Source organism: Erpetoichthys calabaricus, chromosome 11 (genome assembly GCF_900747795.2).
Source record: "Erpetoichthys calabaricus chromosome 11, fErpCal1.3, whole genome shotgun sequence".
NCBI lineage: Eukaryota > Metazoa > Chordata > Cladistia > Polypteriformes > Polypteridae > Erpetoichthys > Erpetoichthys calabaricus.
The window spans coordinates 91,378,378-91,405,563 of NC_041404.2; the positions used below are offsets into that span (position 1 = coordinate 91,378,378).

At 37.7% G+C, this 27,186-nt stretch overlaps 1 protein-coding gene across 1 annotated transcript; it reads right to left on the reverse strand.

Annotated features, from left to right (window-relative positions):
• Window positions 1–328: 328 nt before the first annotated feature.
• prrg2 (proline rich Gla (G-carboxyglutamic acid) 2) lies at window positions 329–26,583 on the reverse strand. Its single transcript, XM_028813600.2, has 7 exons — window positions 26,419–26,583; window positions 22,636–22,741; window positions 20,141–20,304; window positions 17,845–17,890; window positions 8,881–9,004; window positions 3,685–3,843; window positions 329–1,992 (listed from the first exon to the last, which is right to left on the reverse strand). Exons 2-7 carry the CDS (start codon window positions 22,733–22,735, stop codon window positions 1,965–1,967), a joined length of 621 nt encoding a protein of 206 aa, XP_028669433.1. The 5' UTR covers window positions 22,736–22,741; window positions 26,419–26,583; the 3' UTR covers window positions 329–1,964.
• Between the last annotated feature and the right edge of the window lie 603 nt (window positions 26,584–27,186).

Here is a 27,186-nt window from a genome sequence, read left to right on the forward strand (position 1 = left end):
TAATAAAAGACTGTGTCCTCTCTCAGGTTGCTCACCTTTCCAAAACTCTCAGGAGTGCCCATGCACAATTCCAAAACAAATTATGTCCAGGAAAACACATTTTCTAATGTAACCTTTTCTGTTGTAACCTGCACTGATCATATCATGTGCAAAGAATATAGAAACTGTTTATTTTTTTTAGTTCAAACAAAAGTTGTATGTGTAAGTGAAAATGATATACTGCACACACAAACTACTTTTTAGGAACAGTTAAAATAAGCTGTCAAAAAAGACATAATACAAATATTTTTTATTTTTGGAAATTAATTACAAAATTATAGTATTTAAATTCAACCTGCAATTACCACTAAACAAATTATTATTATGAGATGAGTGATCTGTTCTTGTCAAGTTTTATGTTTCCTTATATTCACTTTTTTGTTTAAATCCCATTTTATGCAGCCCTCTTTTCAGAATGTTGCTGATTTTTGATGAATGTTGCCAATTGTTTGTGTATGTAGTTGGTTGTCAGAAACAGCAGCTTTAGCATCCAAACAAGGACTTATCACAAGGTTTTTTTTTAAGTAATAACTATGGTTTCATTCATTTTGATAGTGGATGCTATTTATCAAAGTTTACAGCTGTCTAATGGTTGCACCCTTAGGTTGAATCCTCTGTGTTACGCTTTTCCTGATTTATGGAGTACCCCCTGGGCATATTCCAAAGCCTAAAGTTAAATTATACCTTTAATCTGAATTTATATTCATAAATATCACTTTTATTTGATTGTCTTTACATCATACAAAATTTGATAATGTGGGAATTTCAGATTTCAGCACTGGAAAGACTGATGCAGTTTTTGTTAGTGTGCAAAGAAAGCTGCATGTGCTTTTCTTAAAACATCCTTACTATTCAAAATTGCTGGCATGCCTACTTGCTAGATGGAAATTCTCTTGCTGTCTAGATTGGTTCGGAACTCTGATTTGGTTTGTTTATAGAATAAAATATCACTGCAAAGATGCACTTTACAACCATAGAAATATGATCTAGTTATAACTGAAAATAAATTTCCATCTACACTTTAGCTGAAAAAAACTGTCATGTCAGTGCCACCATATTGTGATATTTTCTTCCCTCACAGCTCTGATTTACTGCCAAGCCAACTGAACAAGGCACTTTCTGATCTTGCAAATTGCTCTGTTTCCTTGTCAGACAAGCCATATTATCATCTCTCTGGCATATTTCTCCCATAGTACTCTTCTGTGGAAACTTAAAATCTTCCTTTAAAATACTGACCCTGACCAGTGATCACATGCTACAGTACATTGATGGGTGGCAGTTTATCAGTAAACAAGATATGAAGGTCCTATTTATGTAATTGTGCAGAATTTCTAATAAGTAGCCTTGCTACTATGTACAATTGTTTAACAGTACTTACCTGATTAATAACAGATCTCAGTGTACAGAGTCTCCAATGGATTGCTCCTTCGTTGATGGTTACATAAGAACATGACTTTGTAACTGTGCCAGTCTTTGTTTTGGCACTTCCACCCACTTGAAAATAAGGTATTATTATTTTTTTTATATTCAGCCCTAAAACAGTTTGTTCTGAGTTGGCTTGGTTTTTGGGAGGAGGGATATAATTTTATTCATACTTTGATTTAATGCATTCAGTAAAGGTGATACCTGTTCTTAGATGCCTGTATTAATGGTATTAAAAAAATCATTGCTTCAGTCACTGATCCTTTCTTTGTATTGCCTTGATCCTGATTCAAGTGGAGAATGCCATTTTGCTCTAACATGAGTCCAAGGTCAGCCTTTGTCTAGTGGGAACATAAATAATAAAGGCAATCAGTACATGAGAGCTTTCAGAATGCTGCTTTCTCCTGTCCATTTACTTCAGTAAACTTCCTTTAACATTCCCCCATGTGAAGGTGGCTTAGAGTTTTTCTTTCATGAATTAATCCATCCCTTGCTTCATCTTCTCATTCCCTCTGACCTGGATTGATCTGCCTGCAGGGAAAAAAATGTGAAGGGGTTAATCTCGTTTCTTTTTGTAAATGGAACAGACTGTCATAGTCTGAGTTTGACGATCATCAGATCAAGCTGCCTTTAAACAAAGGGGCACCTCCAGGCATGTGATGTGTGCACAGATCATTGCATTGTAACACATCAGTCTTTTTCTGTAGCCCACCCCTCATTTTTTGCCTATGCTGTAGTGTTGGGAATGAACAACTTTTACAATGAGCTGGTGTACTTTGTAAGCCTTCTTATTTAAATCTTACATGAAAGTGCAGTTTCCTCTTTTTCCTTAGTATCCTAGTGAAACTGATTCTGCTGTGCCTAGTAAACTGATGCTGTTTTTGCTGTGCTGTCTGTACCTGTGCACATTCAGGCATCCAATTGTGACTTTGTGCCACCTCATTTGCAAGTGCTTTGCAATGTCTACTTTATTAGTGTCTGTGTGTTGGTTTGTACTGTAATCATGTTTTGTAAAAAACCATGTGAAGATAATCACTGTGAATGATTTTGTTTTGGTCAGAAACTAAATGTCAACCTGTTATGACAGGCAATCTTGTGTGATAATTTTACTGCACGCACCAAGGGCTAATAGGTCATAGATCACACACGCAGACGCAATACTGCATATGTGTTGAAGAATATTTAAATGAATGGCACATCAAGCAAAATTAAATTAATTTGTTTTTGAGAGTTTGTTACAGCAGACATTTCCTGTACTAATTCAGTTATTGATTTTTGAGCTATGACTGGAACCTAGTGAAAGAGCCTGATATCATTTGGATTGTGATGTCCAAAGCTTATACTTATCAAACAATGGATTTTAAGGGAAAAACAAACTGCTTTAAGACTTTTTCAGTAAAAAAAAAAGCTGGCAGTGCTATTAGAGGACTATGCAGCAGAAAAGGTGGATAAACAGGTTTTTGTGTTGCCCAGCAAATTAGACCATTGCCTGATTAAACCCCTTGCATGAGAGAATGGTACAAGTGTGTGCCTGGGCAGGGCTACAGAGGAAGGCATCACTCTCCCTTTTAAGATTCAAGATTCTTTATTTGTCACATACACAAGTACAACATGTAGTGAAATGTGCCCTGATCGGCCATGAGACTGTACAATAAAGTTAAATAGTTTAAATTAAATCAGATTAAAAAAGAAATTTTAAAAGAACATTTTAAAACATTTAAAAAGGATAGAACTAAGGTGATACAATATATAAAAAGCATATATCCAAATAAGCATTTCCATCTCTGTCTCATGCTGTCTTTTGTCTAATAGATCAGCCATTTACATATCAGCCATGGTTGCTACAGGGTCAGCCTCTCTGATCAGATTAGTTTTGACAAGTGCAGCACACTGTAGTTTTACTACAAGGTGCCAGATCAATGTTTCCTGATGTATAAAGTTGATGCAAAACTGAGGAGCATGACTGCAAAATTATTAGAAATATTTTGCAATGGAAATCATTACTGCAGTGACAGTGTAAGCTGGGTTCTTATTAACTTTTTCCTTGGTCAGGAGTGTACTGTATAAATGAAAAAAACAAACAAAAACGGAATTTTATAAAATCTAATTTCCTTTTGGTCTATCCGATGCATGTTCTAGGTCTCTGACTATGGCTTGCTGACAGGCACCTACAGTGCAATAGTGCATAGTTCTGACTCTTTATGGCACTCCAGTCATACTTACCCTTCATATGGAGGTGGCGGGGCATCATGTTGACCTGTATGCTCCAGTGCATCTTCATATGATGGTAAACCAGGTGCACTGGACCCTGGAATATCATGGAAAGTATTCAACCCAAGACTCTCTTCAGTTCCCAGTTCTCCGCTCATTCTCACAGGAATGCTATGAATGAAAGAACACCACTGCTGAGTCTGAAGGGGCCCCTTTTGCACACTCAACTGCTTGACATCTTACCATGTAGCTTATCCTGGAGAATGCAGTATGTGGAAAACTAAAGATGAATTTTTGAAATGCCATGGTCCATGAACAATGCACAACAATTCCAAAATTCAGTTTTTTTTTCTGCCAGACATCTATTTGAGATACTATCCAGGAGAGCCTTTGAAATATGACAGTGGTGTGATTTGGATAAAGGAAAATCCATTTACACTACACATGATTTCTTATTGTATATGTCTGATTACTTTTAGCTGGTAAGTGTGCATTCTTCTTTGTTATGTAAAACACGACTACACCTTTCAATTAGAACTGCTTGCAGAAAGCAGCGATGACCCTTTAGTTGGGTTTCTTTTTTACATTGAAGTACTCTTTAGAACAAACAGTTGGTAATGGAGGCCTAAGTATTGTAATTATACACATACAAAAAGAGTAATGGTCTGCAGGACTATATGTCTGCATGTGAAACCTTTCTACTTCATTGCCAAGGCAGTCTAAACTGCTGGGATCATCCAGGTAATACTAGAGATGTTTGCAAGGTTCTGTCAAGGAAAAAAAAAAAAAAAAAACCACAAAAAGGAGAACTTTTGGGAGCATGCACTGATACAGCGCATTGCTGCACCCACCACATGATGAACCATCTCAGGATCCCAAATTAGGACTGAAGCGCAGCCTTGCAATGGGTGACACCTCAGCACCACACTAGTTTGAATGGAACAGTGGGAGGTTATGAAGACTCTTAATTGAAGGTGCTGTATTCTTTGCCTCAATGCCAAGATTCTGATATGACTAAACTTATTTATTTTGGAAAACCTATTCTTTTGCCAGACACCACCCTCCCTGTATTCAGTATAAGCATCAACACTGAGACTTTTTCACTCATCCTCTACTATACTCTTTTTCTGGTTTATATTGTGTGTTGTTATTGTTATAGGTTATCTTTGACTAGTTCAATTAGTGGCACTGCAAGACTAACATTTACTGTCCTTTGTTGTAAATACTGTATTTCTGTACAATATATATTTTTTGTTTACAGAACATGTTTGTAGACAGATTTATTATGTGCTTGGTGGCTGAATGTGGCTCAGTGTTGGACCAAAATTCCAAAATATTTTCATTTTTTAGAGTGTCTGTCGGAAGTTATGCCAATTGTGGCACACCCTTGACACCTCCATAAAATTAAGTTGGATTACAGCTTTAAAGAGAAAGGAAAATGGAGAAATTGGAGACAATGTTGCAAAAGACAAGGTACATAAAAATCACTAAATAACAGAAGAAAGTTAAAAGGAAATTATTGTGTTTGATAAATACAGGTACATACATCAAAAATACCACTGGAACGAAAAGTAATACACAGGAAACTAGCAGCAAAACAATGAAAGTAAAGTGAGTCACCACAACTTGTTTAAATATCCTACTTAGTTACCAAAAGGTTTTCAGGTAAATACATTATAGTTAGTGTTAATCAGGTAACAGCAGGCAGATAACAGAGTGGCAAACTGGTCTGAATTGCAACAATATGGCATGTCATTAAGACCCCGGTCAGTTATTAAACAAAATTTAGCATTCTTCAAACCTGCTTAATACAATTCAGTGTCATGGAGAATCTGAGCCTATCCTGGCAGCACAGGCCAGAAAACAGCCCTTTACATGGCACTTGTCCATCACAGGCCCCATTCACACACACACCTTATTCACGTCCAATGTATAAACTCCAAAATGCAAAATGACCAGAGGTAGGGTTCAAACCTGGCTCAATGAGGCAGCAGTACTACCAACTGATCTACCAAGCCAACATCAATATGTTGCTTAAAAATTCTTGGACATTATCGGTACAATTTTAAATAGTGCTGCTAAAGGATGGGTGGATGGTAGGTTGGTTTATACTTATTGGATATCGTTTGTTGGCAAACAACTATGCATAATGCTGGAGTTTGTTTTCCTCTTCTCTGCTGCCACAAAGTATTTCCACTATCTCTGTAATTGTCTCTTTTAATATCTATGAGTTTTGTATTTGTAAACACGTTCAGACTAACACAATGCCTGTTAAGTATCATTGGTGCTAAAGACCCACAGGACTAGGACCAACAGCTACCCTTCATCCTGATGATTTGTTTTCTACAAAATGGTAAAGCTCCTGACTTTCTTCCTTGCCCCATCTTTGGTCCACCCATAGTATTTTGACTCCTGTTAAAGGACTGGAATATGCTTGAAAGCTGTTAAATTCTCCTTCTAACAGCTCTTACCTTTGCCAAGAACCAGGTCCAGACTGTGTATGCTAATCAAACATATTTTTGATCTGTGTGCCAACAGCAGCAGGTTAAAGTGTGACATGCATTCTTTCTTTGACGTAGAACCCTTGTCATCGTCTGAGTCCACCTCTGTTATAGCACGTCTTTATGTGAAAAGATCAGTGTCAGATCAGGGGAAGTGTGAATGTAACTGGGAGAATAAAACTGAATAAAAAAAAACAACGCTAACCTTTACAAGTACCATACATTTACACCCGCTGTTGACTCAAATCAAATATGTGTTTTACTCTAAAAATAGTAAGAATAAGAGCAGTTCACTTCTGAAAAGGGAGTTGTGTGGGATTGAACTTGTGACCTTTTGATTACTAGTCAGCAGTTCTTATTGTTACGCCACCAAAGCAGTTGTGTTAGAGACGTGTCAATGTCGCACCCTAACGCTGGTTCTTTTTCTGCAGTTATATTTTTGAATAAAAGCGCACTTGTTTTGTTATATTTGTACCTTTTGTGAAAATGTTTATTTGATATTTAGACTTCAGGCTTCACATATTATATGCTTCATGTCTACATTTTGTCAATTATTACTAAAACATGACAAACGTTTCTGTTTTAATGATGTGTGTACATAGATTGTTGTAGACACGGAACACACATGAAATGCATGTGTTCCAAATAACGATATAGTATTTATAAAAAGTGGCATTTTGCTTGACTTCTCACTCTATACAACTCTAAGCAGCTGACACGCAGTTAAAAAGACTGTTTACCACATTTAAAAGACAAAAGACACTGACAAAGAGGTGCAAAGGGATTTAAGGTGGGACGGATTTACAAGTTTTTTCATAGGCTTTGGTAATTCTAGTGTTAAAGGCAAGGAATTATTTTTGGGGCATAAAGAAGGAGGCAATAGTGGTAGTTATCATGTAAAGTAAATAGTCCATGACAGTAGCCATAACTGGTACTGAGTTTATGTAGATGAGATGATTTATTGACCCCAGATTCCTCATGCAGCATCTTCCTTCTGTGAGAACAGACTAACTCCACACTGAGGGAGGATGTAGCAGGCAGTTCTTTCACCCATTCCTACACAGAATTCTGCACAAGCTAGCAGTAACACTTTAGAGGTCACTAAGGCAATATGCATTGCACAGACATATTTGTGGTTTTCTGTTTTCTCAGGGTTTAGGAGCTGAGGCGGCAGCCATCCCACTTGGCAGCATTCTTTATACTGCTGACACCTGTTGATGACAGCATTTAGCAAATAATAGCTGAGCTGATGATGAATGTGAGAGAGATGCAAGAGACCGATATTGCTGCAGGATACCAAGAAGACTTTGATGACAATAAAGGAGCTACAAGCAGCCAGATATAATCTAGTGAGCATGGGCCAAGAAGAAGTTAAAGGCAAGTTTCTAGGTTATTATATTGATGGTTAAAAGTGCCCCAATTATTACAAATGATAAAATACATAAAGAAAAGTACATATAAGTATTCAGGTTTACCTAAGAATCTGAAGTGCCATATCCTAGGGGCTGTCAAATTATGAGTTACGTAGTTAGTGTACACAGTTAAGATTTATAAAAATTTCATATGCACATTTCAGGTTTCTTTTTGTGCATCCACAACTTTCCACACAAAAGCCAAGATTCACAAAAGAAAACTTGATTCGGTAATTAGCAAAAATAATTCTGCTGGACCAACTTTATTGATGCCTTTGAGAATTTGGAAGGCCTAGTTTAGACCAATGAGCCATCTCTTTTTAAGACTGAATAAATTTACTAACCCTTATTTTGTGTCTATAGTCCAGAGACGCTGGTATGTCATTGAAAAAAGTATTTTTTATGCAGTTAGAAAAAGCCTGTTATGGAATAAGACCTTAAACACAGTGAAATTAAACCAGGAATAAAACTTGCTTAAGCCTTGCACTTGTTCATTATACCTGCATTGTCTATTTGTTAAGGTTAATAAAACAGGGCACCTATCCTAAAAGTAATGGGAACAAAGAGGGAACCTGCCAGATCATACACTTCTATACCATTTATCTGAGTGTATAGATTTCATTTCCTTAAGCACTAAACTCACTGGATCATTATCTTGTGTTTCCAAGGCTAACCATTCATCATAGTGCTCAAGAATTATCACAACTGCTCAAATCATATTAAAGTGTTAGATCTAGTACAACAATTACAATCCATAAATTGGAAAACAAACTGCTCATGCCATCTCACTTTTCATGGTTCTGCCTCTTTTAAACAAGAACAAAAAGTGTATTAAGTTGAAGAATAATAAATGCCTCTAAAACTTAGTGCCACATAAAGTTGGTAGATATCATGCACAGGTTACCTGCTAAAAACAGTAACATATGAAACAGTGACGTGGATAGGTAAAACTCCAAACAGATGACATCACTAACAGACCCCCTGAGTAGAGCAGGCTAATTCTTTTGTCTAGTGAGATAATGAACTGGTGTTAAAAAGGAATCTAAAGGAATGCATAGATCTCTGGTGATCAACAACTGAATGTTTCTCACCTAAAACTACTCAGTCAAAAATATGACATGAAAAATACCATAAATTAAAACTTGTATGCTAAAAGGTTTTCTGGATTCTTTTGCAAGGAAATCCCCATATATTTGCAATTTATGCTTTGAAGTTCTTCAACTGGAGACAGTTAACAACACAGGTTTATCTACTACATTAAGAATAAACAGTTAGTTTGGTTCTTAAGTACTTACCTTCCTCCTCTTCTTGTCTTCTGACGAGACTTGTAGCAATAGCACCCAACCACAATGGCAATGAACAAAGAGACCACTGTTGCTACAATGCCAGCTGCTAAGGCACTGGCATCCACCCGGGGGGCTATAAAAACAAACAGACAATTATGTTCCATCCATTTTCTAACATTTGCTGCTTATATATGGTGTTTTGAAAAAGTATACCTGCAGCAATATTAAAACAGTTGTCAGACTCCCTTTTGTTCCTGGAAATCATTAGGACCCAATTTAAAAATAAAAATAAAAACAGTTGGTATACTGTGAAAGTGATGCATGTTTTTAACTACACCAGGCTTTACTTGTTTGCTTTGAGTTCTGTATGATATGACATGCTCAGAAAACGGGTTTCATTGAAAAAAGGTATTGTATTTTGTAAAAACTGAAATTTCAGTATCAACACAGGATTATTTGTCTTAACTGTATGACTTCATTCTTGAAAAAGTGCTTTGCTCTACAATTAACTTCATATTGTAGTACTAGGGGAAATGATTGTTTCATCTATGGTTTTAATTTAAAAAAAAATTAACATTTATTGAGATTCCATTCTTGGGCAACAGCTTTGACTAAAATGAGAGCAGAGGTCTACAGTGATAATCTCTTGCTACCCCTAAAGCTGAAAATGTAACTGATACTGAAATTCTTTTATATAAAATTGTATCTATATAATTTGTAAGATGCCATGAAATGGAGAAGTGCCATGAAGTAGAAGTACATAACAAATAAGGCTAGTTGTGTTGAATGTTTGAAACATTAACATGTTTGCTTCAATTTAAATGTTTTACCATGTAAATATTCTTAATTGTAAATCAAATTTGTCATTTTTCACCCTCTGGATCCCTAGTAATGCATCAAAAATAACATCACATTCATAATTACTGACCTTGAAATAGTCTAAAATGATACCCCACATTCTTATGTTTGAAATTTTTAACCTTCTGGGAGGTCTAGGACCACCAATAAAGAATCAAATATCAAAAATGTCATCTTCGTGATCAGCAACCTTGATATAACATAAAACAACACTCCACATGCCTATATTACAGATCATTTTTTGGAGGTTTTGTGAAAAGGGGTAACTTTGACCCTTATGTGCTATATAAATAAATGTTGTTGTTCATATCCCATTGATGGGGGATGCACCCCTGGGGCCAATTGATGTTGTATGCACAACTTCAAGTGCTACTTATTATTTTTGCTGAAGACACCTATTAGTTTACTTGTTATCATAAGGGTACCATTTCCTATACAAAATATGTTCCAAAAATTGCCTCAAATATTTTTTTTGGTCAACAGGGCCAAAAATAGGGCGGAGCCCAAACAACTCAGTCTTGCATAACTAGACATCAAGATAAATCCTTACTTTTCTTATGAACACCTTGAAATAGGGCATCTTATGCTAATTCAGACTTTTATTATCCATAAGGTCTGTTACTTTATCATAACTCTAACAATACTTCCTGGACTCAAAGAACATTGAGGCTTCATCAGCCTATAATATGCCTTGTATATGTAATCTTCCCTGTACAATACGCATTCTTGCCAGGTTAGCTACTTACAGGTCTTAAAAATCAAGAGGAATAAAATTTTTTTTCTGTAATTGTTAATTGTATTAGTATGTGCAGTATATACAATTTACCACTTGTTCAGTAAACAAAGACAAATGGATATTATTCTTTACTTATTTGGGTGATACCTTTATTCATGGGGGCTTACAAAATTTTAGATACAATAGTACAAAAGCTCTGAACCGCACAGTGAAAGAAATTATGGGATAACCCTTATCTCATACGTACGTGAAAATATCTCATACGTATGTGATAATTTCACATATATACGAGATCAAGTTAGATTGAAAAATTACAAAAGTGCGCTTTAGGGCTACCTAATTATGCCTTTACCAAGGCTACGCCGCTTCAGTTTGACGTCACTTGCCTAATCTTAACCATAGTGTAACAGGGTATGCGATGGGCATTTCATGACTGACGTTGTAGGCATTACCTGACATACGTCATAGATATTGCAGGCTGTAGTTAAACCCATCTCCAATCATCCCACACTCCTTTAATAAATAAAAGCCCACCCATCTGCTTTTTTATATCACCATGCTACAAGAGATGGAAGTGAAGTCAAACTGAAGCGCCGTAGCCTTGGTAAAGGTGTAATTAGGTAGCCCCGAAGCGCACTTTTGTAATTTTTTAATCTAACTTTATTCCGTGCATACGCAAAAACATCTTGTATGTACATGAAAGTATTCTGTATGTACGGGATATTTTCACGTACATACAAGACATTTTCACCTATTTACTTACTAATCTCTCTTGTTAAAACAAAGGCATTAAAATTTAAATTCCATTAGTTTTGACACAGTAAATCAAAAGAGAAACCAAATTTTGGAAATTCTCTACATGAAACAGTCACAATTAATGTTAATGGGATTTGACCCAGCAACCTAGCCTCAGAGCCTCCACCCACATCACATATAAGGCAATATAAGGCAATGTAGTAAAATATTAAGTGGAGCAGTTTTTTTAAATGCTGGTTATATGCAAGATTCCAACAAATTAAATATTGATTACAGTGACAGAAGTAACTTTATCCTCCCATGAATCAAATTAATATGAATCAGCTTAATATGAGACATTTAAGTCAGAAATGTAGAAAATCTTTTCCAACTGTCGAAACAAACAGAATGTCCTTAGGAACTGACGAACTACTATAGCATTTTGTTTTAGGTCTTTCCTAGTTTATGTATTACACTGCAGTTAGGAGACCCGGGTTCGCTTCCTGGGTCCTCCCTGCGTGGAGTTTGCATGTTCTCCCCGTGTTTGTATGGGTTTCCTCCGGGTTCTCTGGTTTCCTCCCACAGTCCAAAGACTAAAGGTTAGATGGATTGGCGATCCTAAATTCGCCCTAGTGCGTGCTTGTGTGTGTGTGTGTGCGCCCTGCGGTGGGCTGGCGCCCTGCCCGCGGTTTTTCCTGCCTTGCACCGTGTGCTGGCTGGGATTGGCTCCAGCAGACCCCCGTGACCCTGTAGTTAGGATATAGCGGGTTGGATAACGGATGGATGTACCAAATAATTGTGTACAATGTGTTTGAATATATTTTCAATATGAGATGAGAATTTATTCTTGTATGCACAGTCAGACCGTACAATGAAAATCTTACTTTGCATGCATGCTCTTTTTGCCACAAGTACCCACCACATGACAAACCAACTCAGGATCCCAGATTAGGATCCGAGTGCAGCCATGCAATGGATGACACCTCAGCACCACACCAGTTCAGATGGAATGGAACAGTGCGAGTTTTTTTATGGTGGCTGGAGTGTCAATTCTGCCACCAACCCGAGGTTTTTCCCTGTATCAGTGCGTGCTCCTAAACCTCTAACCTAAATACAAAAATTAAACATAAGACAATACAATTAATGTGCTAATTGTCAATAGACAATTGATAAAAAAACCAAATGTTAACAATAAATACAGCAGTGCAATGTAAGTATAAATAATGCAAATACTATAAGTATTACATAGACATAAATCATATAGTAAGATTGAAACACATAAATGTAATAAAAAAAATATGAAATGTAAATATCATAATTCAAAAGGTGAATAGAGTAGGTACATTTATAGCTGAACCTATCTGCCAATATAGTCAGACATTGTGAAGGGAAGAGGTAATGGATGGGAATCATTGACAAGTCTAATTGCTGGCAGGTAAAATTGTTCTGTAAACTTGCAGTCCTTGTTTTCACACTTCTAGAGCTTCTGGCTAATGGCAGGGGCAGGATTAGACTGTGTTAAGGGTGGGGGCAGTACTTTATAATGCTGTGAACTCTCTTGGTGACTCTGGCATTGTAAATGTCATCTAGAGATGGAAGAGATGTTCCTGAAGTTGTTTGGGCAGTCCTGACCATCCACTGTAGGGCTTTGTGATCCTATGCATTGCTAAGAATGCTCTCTGTAGTACCCCTATAAAAACTAACAAGCATTTTGGCTGGCATGTTAATTTTATTTAGCGTTTTCAGGAAGTACAAATGTCAACGTCATGCAAGATCCTCACTAATATAAATGTAGAGAAATGTAAAGGGCTGGCTACTTTGAGCAGCTATTCAAAGCTGATCCTCCAGCTAGGACGTTTCGATATGTCTGGGTCCACGGTTCTTGAGGCTGATCCTCCAATTAGCTGTGAACCACCCAATCTCACTGAGATTGCACAAGTGGTGAACCAGCTGAGGGAAGGGAAGGCTGCAGGGATCTGTGGTATCCGGGTGAACTTCTCCAGGCTGGTGGTAAGCCTGTCCTCCTGGTATTGCAAGCAATCTTTGTTTCCATTTGGGAGACTGGCATCATCCCAACTGACTGGAAAACGGGACTTGTCCCTATGTGGAAAAGGAAGGGTGATCGCCTGGATTGCAGCAACTACAGGGGGATAACACTGCTCTTGGTGCCAGGTAATGTCCTTGCTAGGGTTGTCCTCAATAGGATCCGTGATCACTTGCTCACCTACCAATGACCGGAGCAGTCTGGTTTTACGCCTAAGAAGTCTACCATCAACTGCATCTTGGCACTGAGGGTTCGCATGGAGTGCAGAACTTTGTTGATTTTCATAAAACTTTCAACTCAGTTGATCAGGCTGCCCTGTGGAACATCCTGAGGGTTCGCGGTATCCCCTCAAGGTTGCTGGATATCATGGCCGGCCTGTACACTGGTACTGTGAGTGCTGTGCAGAGTGGAGGCAGAGCCTCTGTGTTTTCCCCAGTTGATTCTGGGGTTTGTCAGGGGTGTGTTCTTGCTCCTGCTCTGTTAAATGCTTCCATAGACAAGGTTGTGGGGTCCAGCGGCTGTGGGGCATCTCTTGGTGAAGAAAGATTAACTGATCTTGACTTTGCCAACGATGCTGTGATCTTCGCAGAGTCAATGAAGGTTCTGATCTGGGCACTCGAGAGACTGAGCAAGTAGTCTGAGTGTATGGGCTTGCGAGTGTCCTAGATAAAAACCAAGATCCAGGCCTTTATTGACCTCTTGGGCACATCCATCAGCAGTGTGTCTGTCTTCAGAGAGAGTGTCGACCTTGTCGAGAGGTTTACTTACCTCGGCAGTGACATTCATGTCTCTGGTGACTCTTCCTATGAAGTCAGCAGACGGATTGGGAGAGCATGGTGGTGTCATGATGTTGCTGGAAAGGGGTGTCTATGCAAAAGGACAAAGGTCCAAGTCTTTAGTGTCTTGGTGCTTCCTGTCTTGCTATATGGTTGATGGAGATGAAGACTGGACTCCTTTGGTATTGTGTCTCTTTGGAGAATCCTTGGGTACCGCTGGTTTGACTTTGTGTCAAATAAGCGGTTGCTCATGGAGTCCCGAATGAGCCACATTACCTGCATTATGGGCGAGCATCAGTTACGGCACTACGGCCATGTGGTTCGATTCCCCGAGTGTGATCTGGCTCGCAGGACCCGGGGACACCCACGTAACACCTGGCTGCGGCAGATAGAGGGTAATTTCCGGAGGGTGGGAGTGGACTGTGTGTCCACCTGGGGGAGTTACCAACCAGGATCCTGAGCCATTTTGTTGTGTGGTTGGTGCAGCAATTGCACTGTACCAGTGCATGCTCCCCAACTTGACAGTGACTAGGCTAGTTCAAGAACCCACTTCTCTGAAACTGTAAAATGCTTTTACCTTCTGCAACACTGTGCTGCTCCAATGACCTGGACAAGAGTGGACACCACTGGAGAAATGGGTGTGAACTCTAGATGCCAGATGACCTGTTCTATTCTCTTTTCAGGAGGGGAACTGGAAGTCTGTCTGTGCAGACACACTGTGGAGTGTATGTGGAAATGCCAAAGTGCCAGCCCATCCCAAGTGGTCCCAATAGGACCATTAAGACAGTTTGCCCAGAACCTTCAAAAGGTTCAGAACTCCACCCAAGAACCTGCAAGAGGCTCAATACTTTAATTCAAGAGAACCACACTCTGATAACCATAGTCAGACAATATATATTTGCTTTCTCAGATTGCCAACTCTTTTATCCTGGAGGACAGAACTTGCTCTCTAGTTAAAATCCATAAAGTACTCCAGCATGGTTGTAAATAAAAGCTTATTAAATAATTAATAGCTAGAGCCCTCTAGTGGTCACAACATGTTAGTGCACTAATATATTAAAATATTAACTTGCTTAATGAAATACTGTATTTGCTTTAATTAACTGCAATTCAAAGTTTTAAAAATCACTCAAGTGAAGTTTGGATTGTACAGTAACAGAAATCTCACTTCTGGTTCAGTTTAGGGACAGATATTAGTGAAATTTATATTTTCCTTTACATTTCTGTTTCAGTAAAATGTATGAGTGAACATCTTCATTACCTGCCAGAAATTGGCCTTATGTTCTCCCAGAAAACCAACATATTATTATTGGGAGAACACATAAATTACTTAATCCTCCAATACAATATTATGACTTCACTGTATCCAGGCTTAATATCCAACTCCTTGCCTCAAGTAACTGCCTTATTAGCTTCAATAGGTCAGTATATATTTGTACTTGTACCTTTTGGTTACAGGTATAATGCTATTATGGTTTTTTTTTTTTTTTTTTTAATTTCCATTTATTCTAAAGTTCTTTGAGCCTCATGCTTTTATTTTGTTTAGATTTTAAGCAGCTATAAGTTGAAGTTGATAATGTGTGAAACAGACTATATGCTTTATTATGTCTGCATATTTATAATAGTTACTAGGTTTATGTCCAAAGGCAAGTAAAAACATGTCAATCTGTTATATACAAATTAGTGTTACACCATGTGTACATTAAATGATGTAACAAATGGATTAAAGTGTCTTTTTAATTCAAGTTAAAATGCCTATTAGAGGGCTTAATGTGTTCATTCCTGACTTGCACATAATCTTGTAAGTGCCCCCTACACACTACACACTAAAACGCTCCATGGTGTGTGTTTTGTTTATATATCTGCAGAAAATGTTGTGTGGTTCTTATAAGCGGGAATTGCTAGCCTTAACTTGGAAAAGGTGTCATTTCTTGGTTTGGCCAGAACTAAGGTAACATTTTTTGACATATTTTCTTTTAAGAGTAAAAAATGTTTCTGTTTTTGGTTTGTTTTGTATGCCAAAAAATACATATGTTTTTGATCTTTTTTTATCTTAGTATAATTATTTAAAATTACACTAACAGCATTTAAATTTGTATTGACTATTAAATTCAAATACACCACAATTACTAAAAATTCTGCTTTGTTTGTTCTCTTATATATTTGCCTCTCATTTATTCATCTCAGTTTCAGATTCTGCTTTTTCCTATGTATGTTTGCAGAGGCTACACTGAGTGATGGAGTCGGTCCATTACCGTGAACCTTTGCTTATTCATCCACCTATCTACATACTCATACAGCACTACTCCAAAATTGAGAAAACATTTTTGAAATGAAAAAAGAGCTAACTGAACAAACGAAAATGGGGATCATGTACAAACTTTGCAAACACAGTGACCAGGCTAAGATGCAAATACATAACTCTGTAGGAAATAGGCAGCCATTGAATTAATACACTTACAGTGTTGCTCTCCTTTATATTATTAGGATTATAAATAAAGATTTCTTAAAAAATGCCATAAATTTTAACAGATTTAGTTAGCAGTGATTGTGATGCTTCATTTGGGCTTTTGCTGGTCTCTGTAAAAATATTAAAAGGCAGTTTTAGGGTACACCTGTTCTTTTATTTCTATCAGTACTTGAGTGAATAATAAAAATTTGATAAATAAATAATAGTTGTGTGGAGCACATTCTAATTGAGTAATGCTGGCCAAAATTATGAACTATCACTTTTAAATCATACTGACTGTTAAGTTAGATGCAAGAAATTAAATATGTTATCCATTTCATGAACTTGTTCTTTCTATTACAATGTCACTGGGAGCCTGGCACACATAAACATTGTACTAAACTGCCAACTCCAATGAAAGTGCTTTGTACATGAATCAAATACAAATACACTACCCAGCATCACATACTGTACATGTGATGAATGTACTTGGAAACCAATTGTTGCATGAGCAGGCTTTCTCCAGGATACTTCATTACAATGTACTTTTTCTGAAAACCCCAAAAGCATGCAGCTGAAGTAACCAATAAATACAGAAGTTCTTCTTTTGTACTTAGCTGTGCTCTTGTACTTAATACCGACATAATTTAAAGTTCATTAGCTTTCCCTTTTTGATATCCAAAATAAATTGAAACAAGCAAGTTAGAAAGTCAGATGTTTCATAGTCTCATAATAATCAATATTCTAATTCTTTTAAATAATAATAATTCTTTGAATTTATATAGCACTTTTCTCACTACTCAAAGCGCTCAGCAATTGCAGGTTAAGGGCCTTGCTCAAGGGCCCAACAGAGCAGAGTCCCTATTGGCATTTACAGGATTTGAACCGGCAACCTTCCAATTGCCAGTGCAGATTCCTAGCCTCAGAGCCACCACAACACTCTCATAGCTTTGTAACAGAGTTGCTTTTTGCCATATAGACAAGTAGAGGAGAATAAATAATTCCAAACCCCTAAAACACAGTAGAGAAAAACATCAACTAATTCACAGCTCATCTTGATTTTTTTCCATTGGATGGACAGAACCTAAATGATTATGGTTTAGGTTGAACAGTCAAATGAGCCACCCTGACATAGACAGTGTAAAAGCAGACACAAACACACTAATATGTGCAGTTTCAGATGATTTTCATTTCCTGTAAAGCTTTATAGTAACATAAGCATAAATCTTGACAATTTATTGAGCAGCCAGACTTGGTGATATTTTTGTAATATCTAACAACAAATTCTCTGACTGTGAAATAAAGTACTTATTTATTTTTAAAAATATTTACTAAGTATTTGATGTGATTATATTTTAAGCTTACAAAGACTTACCTTGACTGCTTGTAGCATTTTGCTTGTACATGGCCCAGAATATTTGCTGAAAAATATAAAAAGATCTGCTGGTTATTACCAGACAAGTCAAAATGAAGAAAGTGAAAGTAGAGACCAATTGCAGCTTTCATTAAAGGCCAAATAGATAAGAGATAATATGACTGTTTTTTGTATGCTGTTTTACAGTAATTTATTTCTCCAGTCACCCAGTATATATATTGTTTATATTCAAGTGAAGGTTTAATACCACATACATAGAGGTCAGTGAAATTCTTACTTATGTGTCTGAAAAATTTCCAAAATATAACTCTCCAGTGCATCATTTAAACATGGATAAGGCAGAATTTACGGCATTACTAAACAATCACTTTTCAAGTATATTTTAGACGGAATCCATTTATGTGTAACAAAATCAATAGATTGGTATAATTGTAAATGTACAACTGAAGATTTAGCTTATCTGCAAATAAAAAAGCAGTACAGTAAATAGAAATCTTGAATGGGTCTCCCTCTGCTGGCCAAGATGCATAATATTTGGTTATCAAATAACTTTAAGCACAGGCATCTGCCACAGCATAAATGTATATATTTCTCTTCCTGTATGGGTTTGTTGCTTATTGCATGATATCAGACATAGATTTTTTCACCTTAAGTGACCAACGTCATATCCATCTGTATAGAAATGGACAGAACCTCTACTTGGTAAGTTTACACTGTTGCTTCCACCATTCGTGCGTTGCCCTTTACTTTCTACAGCGTTTTTAAAACAAAGAAAATATTGAAAAAACCGAAGGAAAGGAGAACTTAAAAATATATTTTAAGGCTGAATTTTCAGTTTTTCACAAGTAATCTGTTTGCTACTGATTGAGTGGGCCACATGGATGTAGTACACTGCACAGTGTATTTGCATCAGTAAACAAATAATGCTAAATATCAATGATAACTCAACATTGAATCAACAAAGCATACATGGTCAGGTAAAAACTACTCAACTCTACCAATATTATTAGGCAACAGTAGGAGCACATCGGTCCAGCGCCACCTCATTCCTCTGATTTAATAGCAAAACTTAATACTAAGCAGTCCAATGTTTTTTGAAGTGTAATGTTTTTACTATATAAACTGTCAGTAATTCCACTCAATTCATAGGCAGTAGTCCTATACTGGCCTGCTATGGTCTCCCTGCATCGAGCAACCATGCCAAAAAACTAGATACTAAAATTGTGCTTAAGAATTTCTGGCATAAATTTCTTAATCACAGAATCAGTTATACATAGAAATCATACAGCATGCAACTAATGGTTATTTTCACAATGATATCAGTCAGCTGATATCAGCCCAAAATTGCTCAATTTTACGATTACAGCCATTGTGTCAGTTATAATCCAATGTTCATCCATGTACTCTGCCTATTTGTTTTAGCCAATTATGGACTGACATTGCTCCAGCATTAGACACTCATGCCAATAATGGCCTATTGTTATCCCAGAGGCTAAGGATCTGTGCTGGTATCCAGAAGGTTACCGGTTCGAATCCCCGTCACTGCCAAAAGAGATACTACTCTGCTGGATCCTTGAGCAAGACCCTTAAGCTGAAATTGCTCCAGGGGCGCGCACTATACAATGGCTGACCCTGCGCTCTGACCCCAAGGGGTATGCGAAAACTAACAAATTCCTAACACAAGAAATTGTATAAGGCGAAATAAAGAACAAAAAAAAAATTCCAATTTTCCAACTATAGTATTAGCAGTTCACCCCAATGAAAGTTCATTACTGACCACATATCTTCTCTGCAATGTCTATGAGCCACAAAAATAGCCTCCCATTTGTTCAATACCATTATTCTAGTAATATTACTGGCCTTTTATAAAAGGAATAGCTGTTTAAAGAGAATCCAAGTCAAGTGAACCTTTGGCTGGCCACTTAGTTGAGTACACGAGCTGTCTAAACAAAATAAAATCCACCCATTTTGGCTGTCTGAATTTGTAAAAAAAAAAAAACTACTGGAATGCCATATACAGACATGCATCTTTCAAAAGGCCTCAATAACCACATAATGTAGCAAAGCCACTAGCCAATTTGCCTCTTTCTTCATCAACACATCTACCACTTTGACACTATAATACAATGTGATTTTTTTAATGAATTTGAATATTACAGGGAGAGTCATCTTTCTCAGCTTTTCTTTTTCTGTAGGTTAGACAAAAAGAAATCATAAACTTGGAAATGAGTAATAAGAACATAATATCTGCAGCAGTGGACTCCATTACAGATAAGTACATATCAAGTGGACTTACAGTTTTTTTGTCATCCTTAAAAATCTCTCTGGCTTCTTCATAGTTGCAGACCTCTTCAATGCACTCACGCTCCAAATTGCCTGGAATAATGCCTTCAAAATCCCACTTGTTATAAAGTAAGGAACGGCTGAAAAATGATTGTGCTGCCTCCTGATCTATAAAGACTATAGAGATAGGTTTCTTGTTAGGTAGTGTATCGCAGCAATAAGGAAAATGTTCATGCTTGTTCTCATGTCTCATTATGTTACTGCCTCTAGTAGTTAAGGACTTAAATCATTTAAAATTCCAACAGCTGCTTGTCTGTGTAGATCAGAAGGTTACATCATTCACTTAAGATCCTAAAGATTCTCACAACTGCTATAACAAACAGGTAAATCACTTTGCAGTATTTATCACCATGAAGGGCACTTTGAAAATAATATTAATCACCTAGTTTTTGCTTAGCTCGTAGTCAGCCATTTACTGAATTCATGTATTCCAATGTAGGTTCCTTTGGAACTGACACCTGTTCTAGCAGCATCATGTGGCAAGCAAGATCTAAACTTGGAATGGGTGTCAGGAGAGCAGGGTTTTACTACTTATCCTGCTCTTTCCACCCTTGGGAAGCAGTAGGAAATCACTGCAATGCTGAAAAATACAAAATTCAGTTTTACACTGGAGACTCTGGGAGAAAAATGGTTCTTTGTCCAAGCAATTTCAAAATGCAGCTTTTGTATTTCTGTGCTCCTTTCTCATGCATTTTTACAGAAGCAATACAAAAAAGTACAATTTTGCCTCCAAGTAGTATTTGGCCCTGTAGTTTTAATGTCTCAACCATAGTTGGGTCCTACCTCAAACAAGGAATTATATATAATTATATATACACAACTGTGTGTGTGTATATTATATACAGTAAATACGTATTATATATAATATATTTACTGTATACACACATTCATTGCATTTGTAGGCTGAGTCCCGACCTGAATTGTGTGGGTGGTTACCTACCAGATAATATAAATATATATATATATATATATATATATATATATATATATATATATCTACAAATCCTAAAGATAAATCATTGTACACTGATAAAGATACACCCATGGAGTGAATTCAGGTGACTACATCATTGGGTACATGATCACTAGATCATTACAAATGTGTTTTGCCCCTTTATTCATCCTTAAGATTATGGGAAGCCACAGCCTACAGTGCAAGGGACCAACAATGCACACCATTGCAGGCCACATTCATGCACACAGACACTCATACTTGGCCAATTTAGAGTTGTCAATTAACCTAGCATACAGAAGGTAAGATGAAACCAAAATACCTGGGACAAAATCAGGTGTGTTTGTGGAGAACACATAAATTTCCTATAGTAGCTGGGCCAGCTATTGATTAATTTTAAAACCAAAATAAGGTAGATGCAATCTTGATAGCACAGTAAAAATCACACCCTGCATTCAACCACAAAATCTAGAGCCTTTTGTGAAACAAAAGATAGCAACAATGATAATCCTGAAAAACCTGGCCATCCTGACTGAAATCTCCAGCATCTTACACACACAGTAGAGATGAAGGTTATAAGAGGCTACTTAGAACCTCTGAAACCACTGCTGCACCAATGAAGCTACACATTTGTCTTAATAATGTACCACTGGCAAGCCACAACTCTCGAATGGCAACTTTGGGGAAAAACTGTCATGATCATGTAATCTAATAAGTCCACACTAAAGGATGATTTACTAATTGACTAAACAAATTTTATGCCTTATACTGCATACAAATTGCTCTTTAACCTAATTAGTTTCACCACTCTGAGCTGTTTGCTTGGTCACATGATGGCTTATAAAGTAACGCACATGAAATATATATATGCAGTAACGCACATGAAATATATATATATATATATACACACTGTCATGCATGTGTGTCGAAGGATCACCCTCCTGACTTATCTTGGGTAAGCAATCCTACCCTTGGATGAGAGGGGACACTGTTGCTAATGATATTGTCTCTTTCTGCTCCCACAGCCAGCAGAAGATGCCCAGTGAGGGCAACTGACTCTGCCCCTTCCAGTCTTAGGACTATATATTTTTGATGCTTACAGAGGTGGGACTCAAGCGAGATGGAGCTCCGGACCAGACCTGATGGCTACAGCAACATTTTGCTTTACTTTACTTTTCCTTATATGTCCTGTCGTGCATTGTTTCTATTTAAAGGCATCACATTAATTAAACAGGGTCAACCGGCTGCCAACCCAACATTTTTTGGGATCGATTGTCATACTTCACATGACCACAACACATACATACTACATTTTAACTGAAATCGCAACTTGAACAGTACTTAAGTAAATCTTTCTGGAGATTTCAAGCTACTCCCCAAGAGGAAAACATTTGTAGCCATGGCATGTCTCAAGTAACTGCCTGAACTAATTCCCCAGGCCTACTGGAGTCTTGGTGTTTATTTAAATCCAACTTTCCCCCATTGTGGATCCTCACCATTGTCCAGTGTTAAGTCGTCAGACTGGCTGGGGTGACATACAGGAAGAAGAAAGGATGTAAATATCATTAACAAGATTCCAGATTCTGTCATTGCCATCTTTTCCTGCAAAATAAAAAAAGAGTAAAGCGATAAAGGAACTTGTAACTCTCTTCTTAAGCTTATATATGGAAAAAAAACACAACCAAGTCTGAAGCAATAAGCCAGGTTCCTAGATTTTTGCCTCTTCCATACACAACACCTAACGTTAAGACCATGGCACACATGTGAGAGATTTTGGCAGAGGCTTCTAAATAATGTGATGCAGTCCACTACTTCTCTTCTGAAACCTTGAAGGAGGGTCAGGAACCTAGATATTGCTGTTTCATCTACACTGAGAACAAGTAGCATCAAAACATTGAGGCAAAGAAGCCATTTTTATGGATTTTTTGGGTCTGATACCTCTACCAACCCATAGATAACCGGAAACAACCCATTACAAGGACTAGAAGAAAGAACATTCTACTGTACGTCGTTCAGGGTCATAGTTGCAGTTACTGCTGTCACATTTAAATGGTAGCCTGGTAAAGTCAGACTAGAGAAATGTGCCCACAAAATCTAACGAGATATTGAGCATTAGGCACCCACAGATTTCTGAAACAACCATGCCTCTTAATTCAGGCTCCTAAATATTTTAGAAGAGTGTGCCATCATCTGTCTTACATTACATTTATTTGCTTAGGAGATACTTTTCTCCAAAGTGATTTGCAAAAGCGGTAAACATAATTGAGTAACATTAGGCTGGGGCCTGTTTGTTCAGCAAGTCTAATAGGACGGGTAACAAAACTTAATTGTCACAAGTGAAAAGATGTAATAAATCATACATTTGCAATCATAGACTACTGTCACTAAAGCAATTCAACTTAAATAAATTAACCAAGAGTATAAGATATCATAGAGCAAGGTTTTTTTTTCTTCAGTAATTCAACAGATGTTCACTCAATAGATGAGTCTTCAGTTGCTTCTTAAATACATTGAGGGAGTCAGCAGTATGGATGGACATGGGCAGCCCATTCCACCAACTAGGAACTACGTAGGAAAAGAGTCTGGATTGAGACTTGATGCCACATAGAGGTTGCATCACCAGACGCTGTTCCCCGGCAGACCTAAATGGGTGAGGGGTATAGCACCTCACAGGTTCTGACCCATTGACTACTCTGTAGGCAAACAACAGAGATCTGAACTTGATGTGTGCTGCTACAGGGAGCCAGTGTAGCGATCTGAAGTGAGTTGTGACATGTGCCAGTCTCGGCTGGTTAAATACAAGACAGCCTGCTGCATTCCGGATCAGCTTCTGAAATCCTTGGAATTATTAACTTCTTCATTTTTCCAATCCGATTTATTCTATTCTTATGTTGCATGAGGCAGAGTCTACATTCTTTTTTTTATTTTAATTTTATTGATTGTATTAAAATCAAATAACATTCCATACAAATAACTCAAGTTTTACAAAAAAAAAACGTTCAAAACAAATGAACCCTCACCCCTGAGAAAGACATCTGGGCCAGCAGAGTAAAACTTTAAGCTAGTAAAAATAAGTAAATAGATAAATTAATAAATGAATAAAGATAAATGGAGTAAAGGATGGGAGAGGACCTGCTTCCTCAATTTAAATGCTTATACTAGAATGTTATTGATTAGATCCTGCCAGGTTTTGAAAAAGTTCTGCACAGATCCTCTAAGTGCTAATTTTATTTTTACCAGTTTCAAACAGTATATAATATCAGTTACCCACTGACTTAGAATAGGAGAGTTAAGATTCTTCCAGTTGAGCAAAATAAGTCTACGTGCCAATAGTGTAGTAAAGGCAATTACAATTTGTTTGTCCTTCTCCACTTTAAGCCCATCTGGAAGTACCCCAAACACAGCTGTTAGTGGATTAGGAGGCATTGTGACACGATTTTGGTCCAGAATGATGTTAATTTGGTGCAGGCCCAAAACATGTAGCCCAGTGAGGCCGGAACTTGATTGCAGCATTCACAGGTTGGATCTTGCCCTGGAAACATTTTACACAATTTTAAACGAGAGAGATGAGCTCGATATATAATTTTGAGTTGAATAATACACTGCTTTGTGCATATGGAGCTCGAGTGGATTCTATGCTTTGCTACTGTCCACTCCTTTTCTGAGATGTTGAGTGAGAAATCCTTTTCCCACTGTACTTAGTGTACTAAGTGCCAGAATTGTTTTTCAGAGAGATGCCGTAAGTGAACCATTTTTGGTTCCCAAAAGACCCATCCATATGAATGTTCCATAAAGAACCTTTAATATATTTAGGTCCATAATTGGCACCATGCAGTGAATAAACATGGAGAGATGTAAACAGATTTGTAAAATGCCATTGCCTCAAGATTTTAAAAGGACTCTTGCTGCATACAATAACACAGATTATTGTATCTGCTTATTCTATTGGTGTTCTGCTAGGTAGTCTATCATATATATTAAAGATTTATTTTTATTTCTAAATATTAAGAAGTTATTCCAAGAATAAAGAACCAACTTTATATGCAAAGAACCCTTCCCAGAATGAAAGGATGCTTTCTCGAGCAATAGTTCTATAAGGGACCACACAACCCAGTAAAGAACCATAAAATGCCATTAAAGAACCATTATTTTTAAGAGTATACCCAACGAGTATAAGGTGAAATGTCTTCATAGGGCACGCTTATACACACAGGCAATTTGTGATCACCACACAACCTAACATGACGGAAATAGGAATATCCAGATAAAACTATCATGACATAAGGAGAATGGGGAATCTCTGCATAGGTAGTGGCAGGGATTTGAACTGATGATTCTGGAGCAGTGAAGAAAGCAGCGTTAACTGCTATGCCACCATATCACTCACTTCAGGACATGAAAGGACTCAGTAGGAGTCCTTCCACCACACAAACACACAACTGTTAGGGTGAAGAAGAAGCCTGCTGTCACTCCTACATGATACAGTGCTAACCCAAAGCCAGCAGAACTACAATGGATGCCTGAAGTCTTTCAGTGTCCAATGTACATACGACTGGAACGGTCATTCTATAATAAAGCACCCTAATGAAACATCACGGTTCTTGGTACTCTTAGCTGCTCTGAACAGCTTAATACTAAATCCAAAATTATTACAATTATTATTATTACAAAACAACAAAGTTGCACCTCGAGGCTTTGGAGTCACACTAATAATAATAATAATAATAATAATAATAAATAGCTGTGCCGGCATACTCTTAAACCTTCAGAACTGACCACCTACACCCCCCAATCAAAGAAAAGACTGGTGAGATCAGAGCTGTGCTGGTGTGGCAACTGCCCCCTCGGCTATGCCAGAAGTGCCCCTTTAATTAATGTCTGTATCCGCGACAACGATCGCACAGTCGGAACATTATGCGCGCCAGCTTCGCCCCGTAAAAGCGACGAGAAAACACCTGAAGTTTGCTCACCACCCTCCTTTACGGTTACTCAGTGTATGCACACTCTCACAATGCACTGCCATTACTTGTGGACGTCAACGTAAAAACTCAAAAAACAGGAAAAACCGCCACCAGGTATAAGGAACAAACGAGGTAAAGAAAGAGCAGGGAAGTCAAGTAGGTGAGAACCTCCTGGAACGCTCGACCGGGTTTTTCAATACTCGTGCGCCGATCCCCGTGTTATTCTGTGCGATTTCTGAGGCTTGAGGTGGCTCTTTGAATATTTCAGCCTAAAGTAAAAGCGGACTGCGAGTCGTCCGAGCAGAGTATCGTACTCACCGGCGTGACAGGTGTGTCTGCGAGGGAGTCTCCCCGACTAGGCGCCACCCCAGGATGACTATGAGAAGGAGGAGGAGAGAAGAGAAAGGGCGCCCGCGCCTTCGATGATCTCCTTCGGTTCTCAGTTTTTTGTCTGTGAAGACTGAGATATTTCAATGAAAAAGGCTGAAGTGAACACACCCTAAATGGGCTGGACATCAGTTCTGCATGTTAGCATTCCGAGAAACAGGTGTAGTCATGGGGGTGGGGGTACTTCATATTCTTTATAACTGACAATCTTTCACTTATCTCTCGCACTATTACTGAATAAAACATTGCGCTCTGGGTAAGGGGGTTGGATATTTAAGCAATTTAAGAAGCCTAGTAGCCATCGCGACTTAAAGCATAATTGAGGCCCTCCTAGTGCAGCCCACACGAGATGAGTAACGTCCAGACTGACTCCACTCAGCACTGTCAGATGATGTGGCGAAATAAACATCATCTGCAAATGTCGAAAGGTTCGCAGCCCCGACATAGACGTACAGTGAAAAGGTCAATGTGAACGTACCAAAGTTGAATTTTACTTTCTCAATTACGTCAGTTTCGGTAGACTTTGATGTTCCCAGAGGCACATCTGTGTACAAGAGGGAAGTACAAGTCAAGACATTGTTATACAGGCACAAGCAAGAAAGCCAGTAGACAACATATGATAATCATTGATGTTATCAGTACACACACCCCAAAATTTTCTACAAATAAGAATGGTTAACTCTGCAGCTAGAATTCCAA

What these genes read in the sequence shown, in the direction of transcription:
- prrg2 (XM_028813600.2), bottom strand. Translation starts at nt 22,735, where the DNA reads ATGGCAATGACAGAATCTGGAATCTTGTTAATGATATTTACATCCTTT. An exon ending in TTAAGGATGACAAAAAAACT is followed by an intron (nt 17,891 to 20,140) that starts GTAAGTCCACTT and finishes TATATTTTTCAG; the next exon opens with CAAATATTCTGGGCCATGTA. An exon ending in CCGCCACCTCCATATGAAGG is followed by an intron (nt 1,993 to 3,684) that starts GTAAGTATGACT and finishes TTTTCCCTGCAG; the next exon opens with GCAGATCAATCCAGGTCAGA.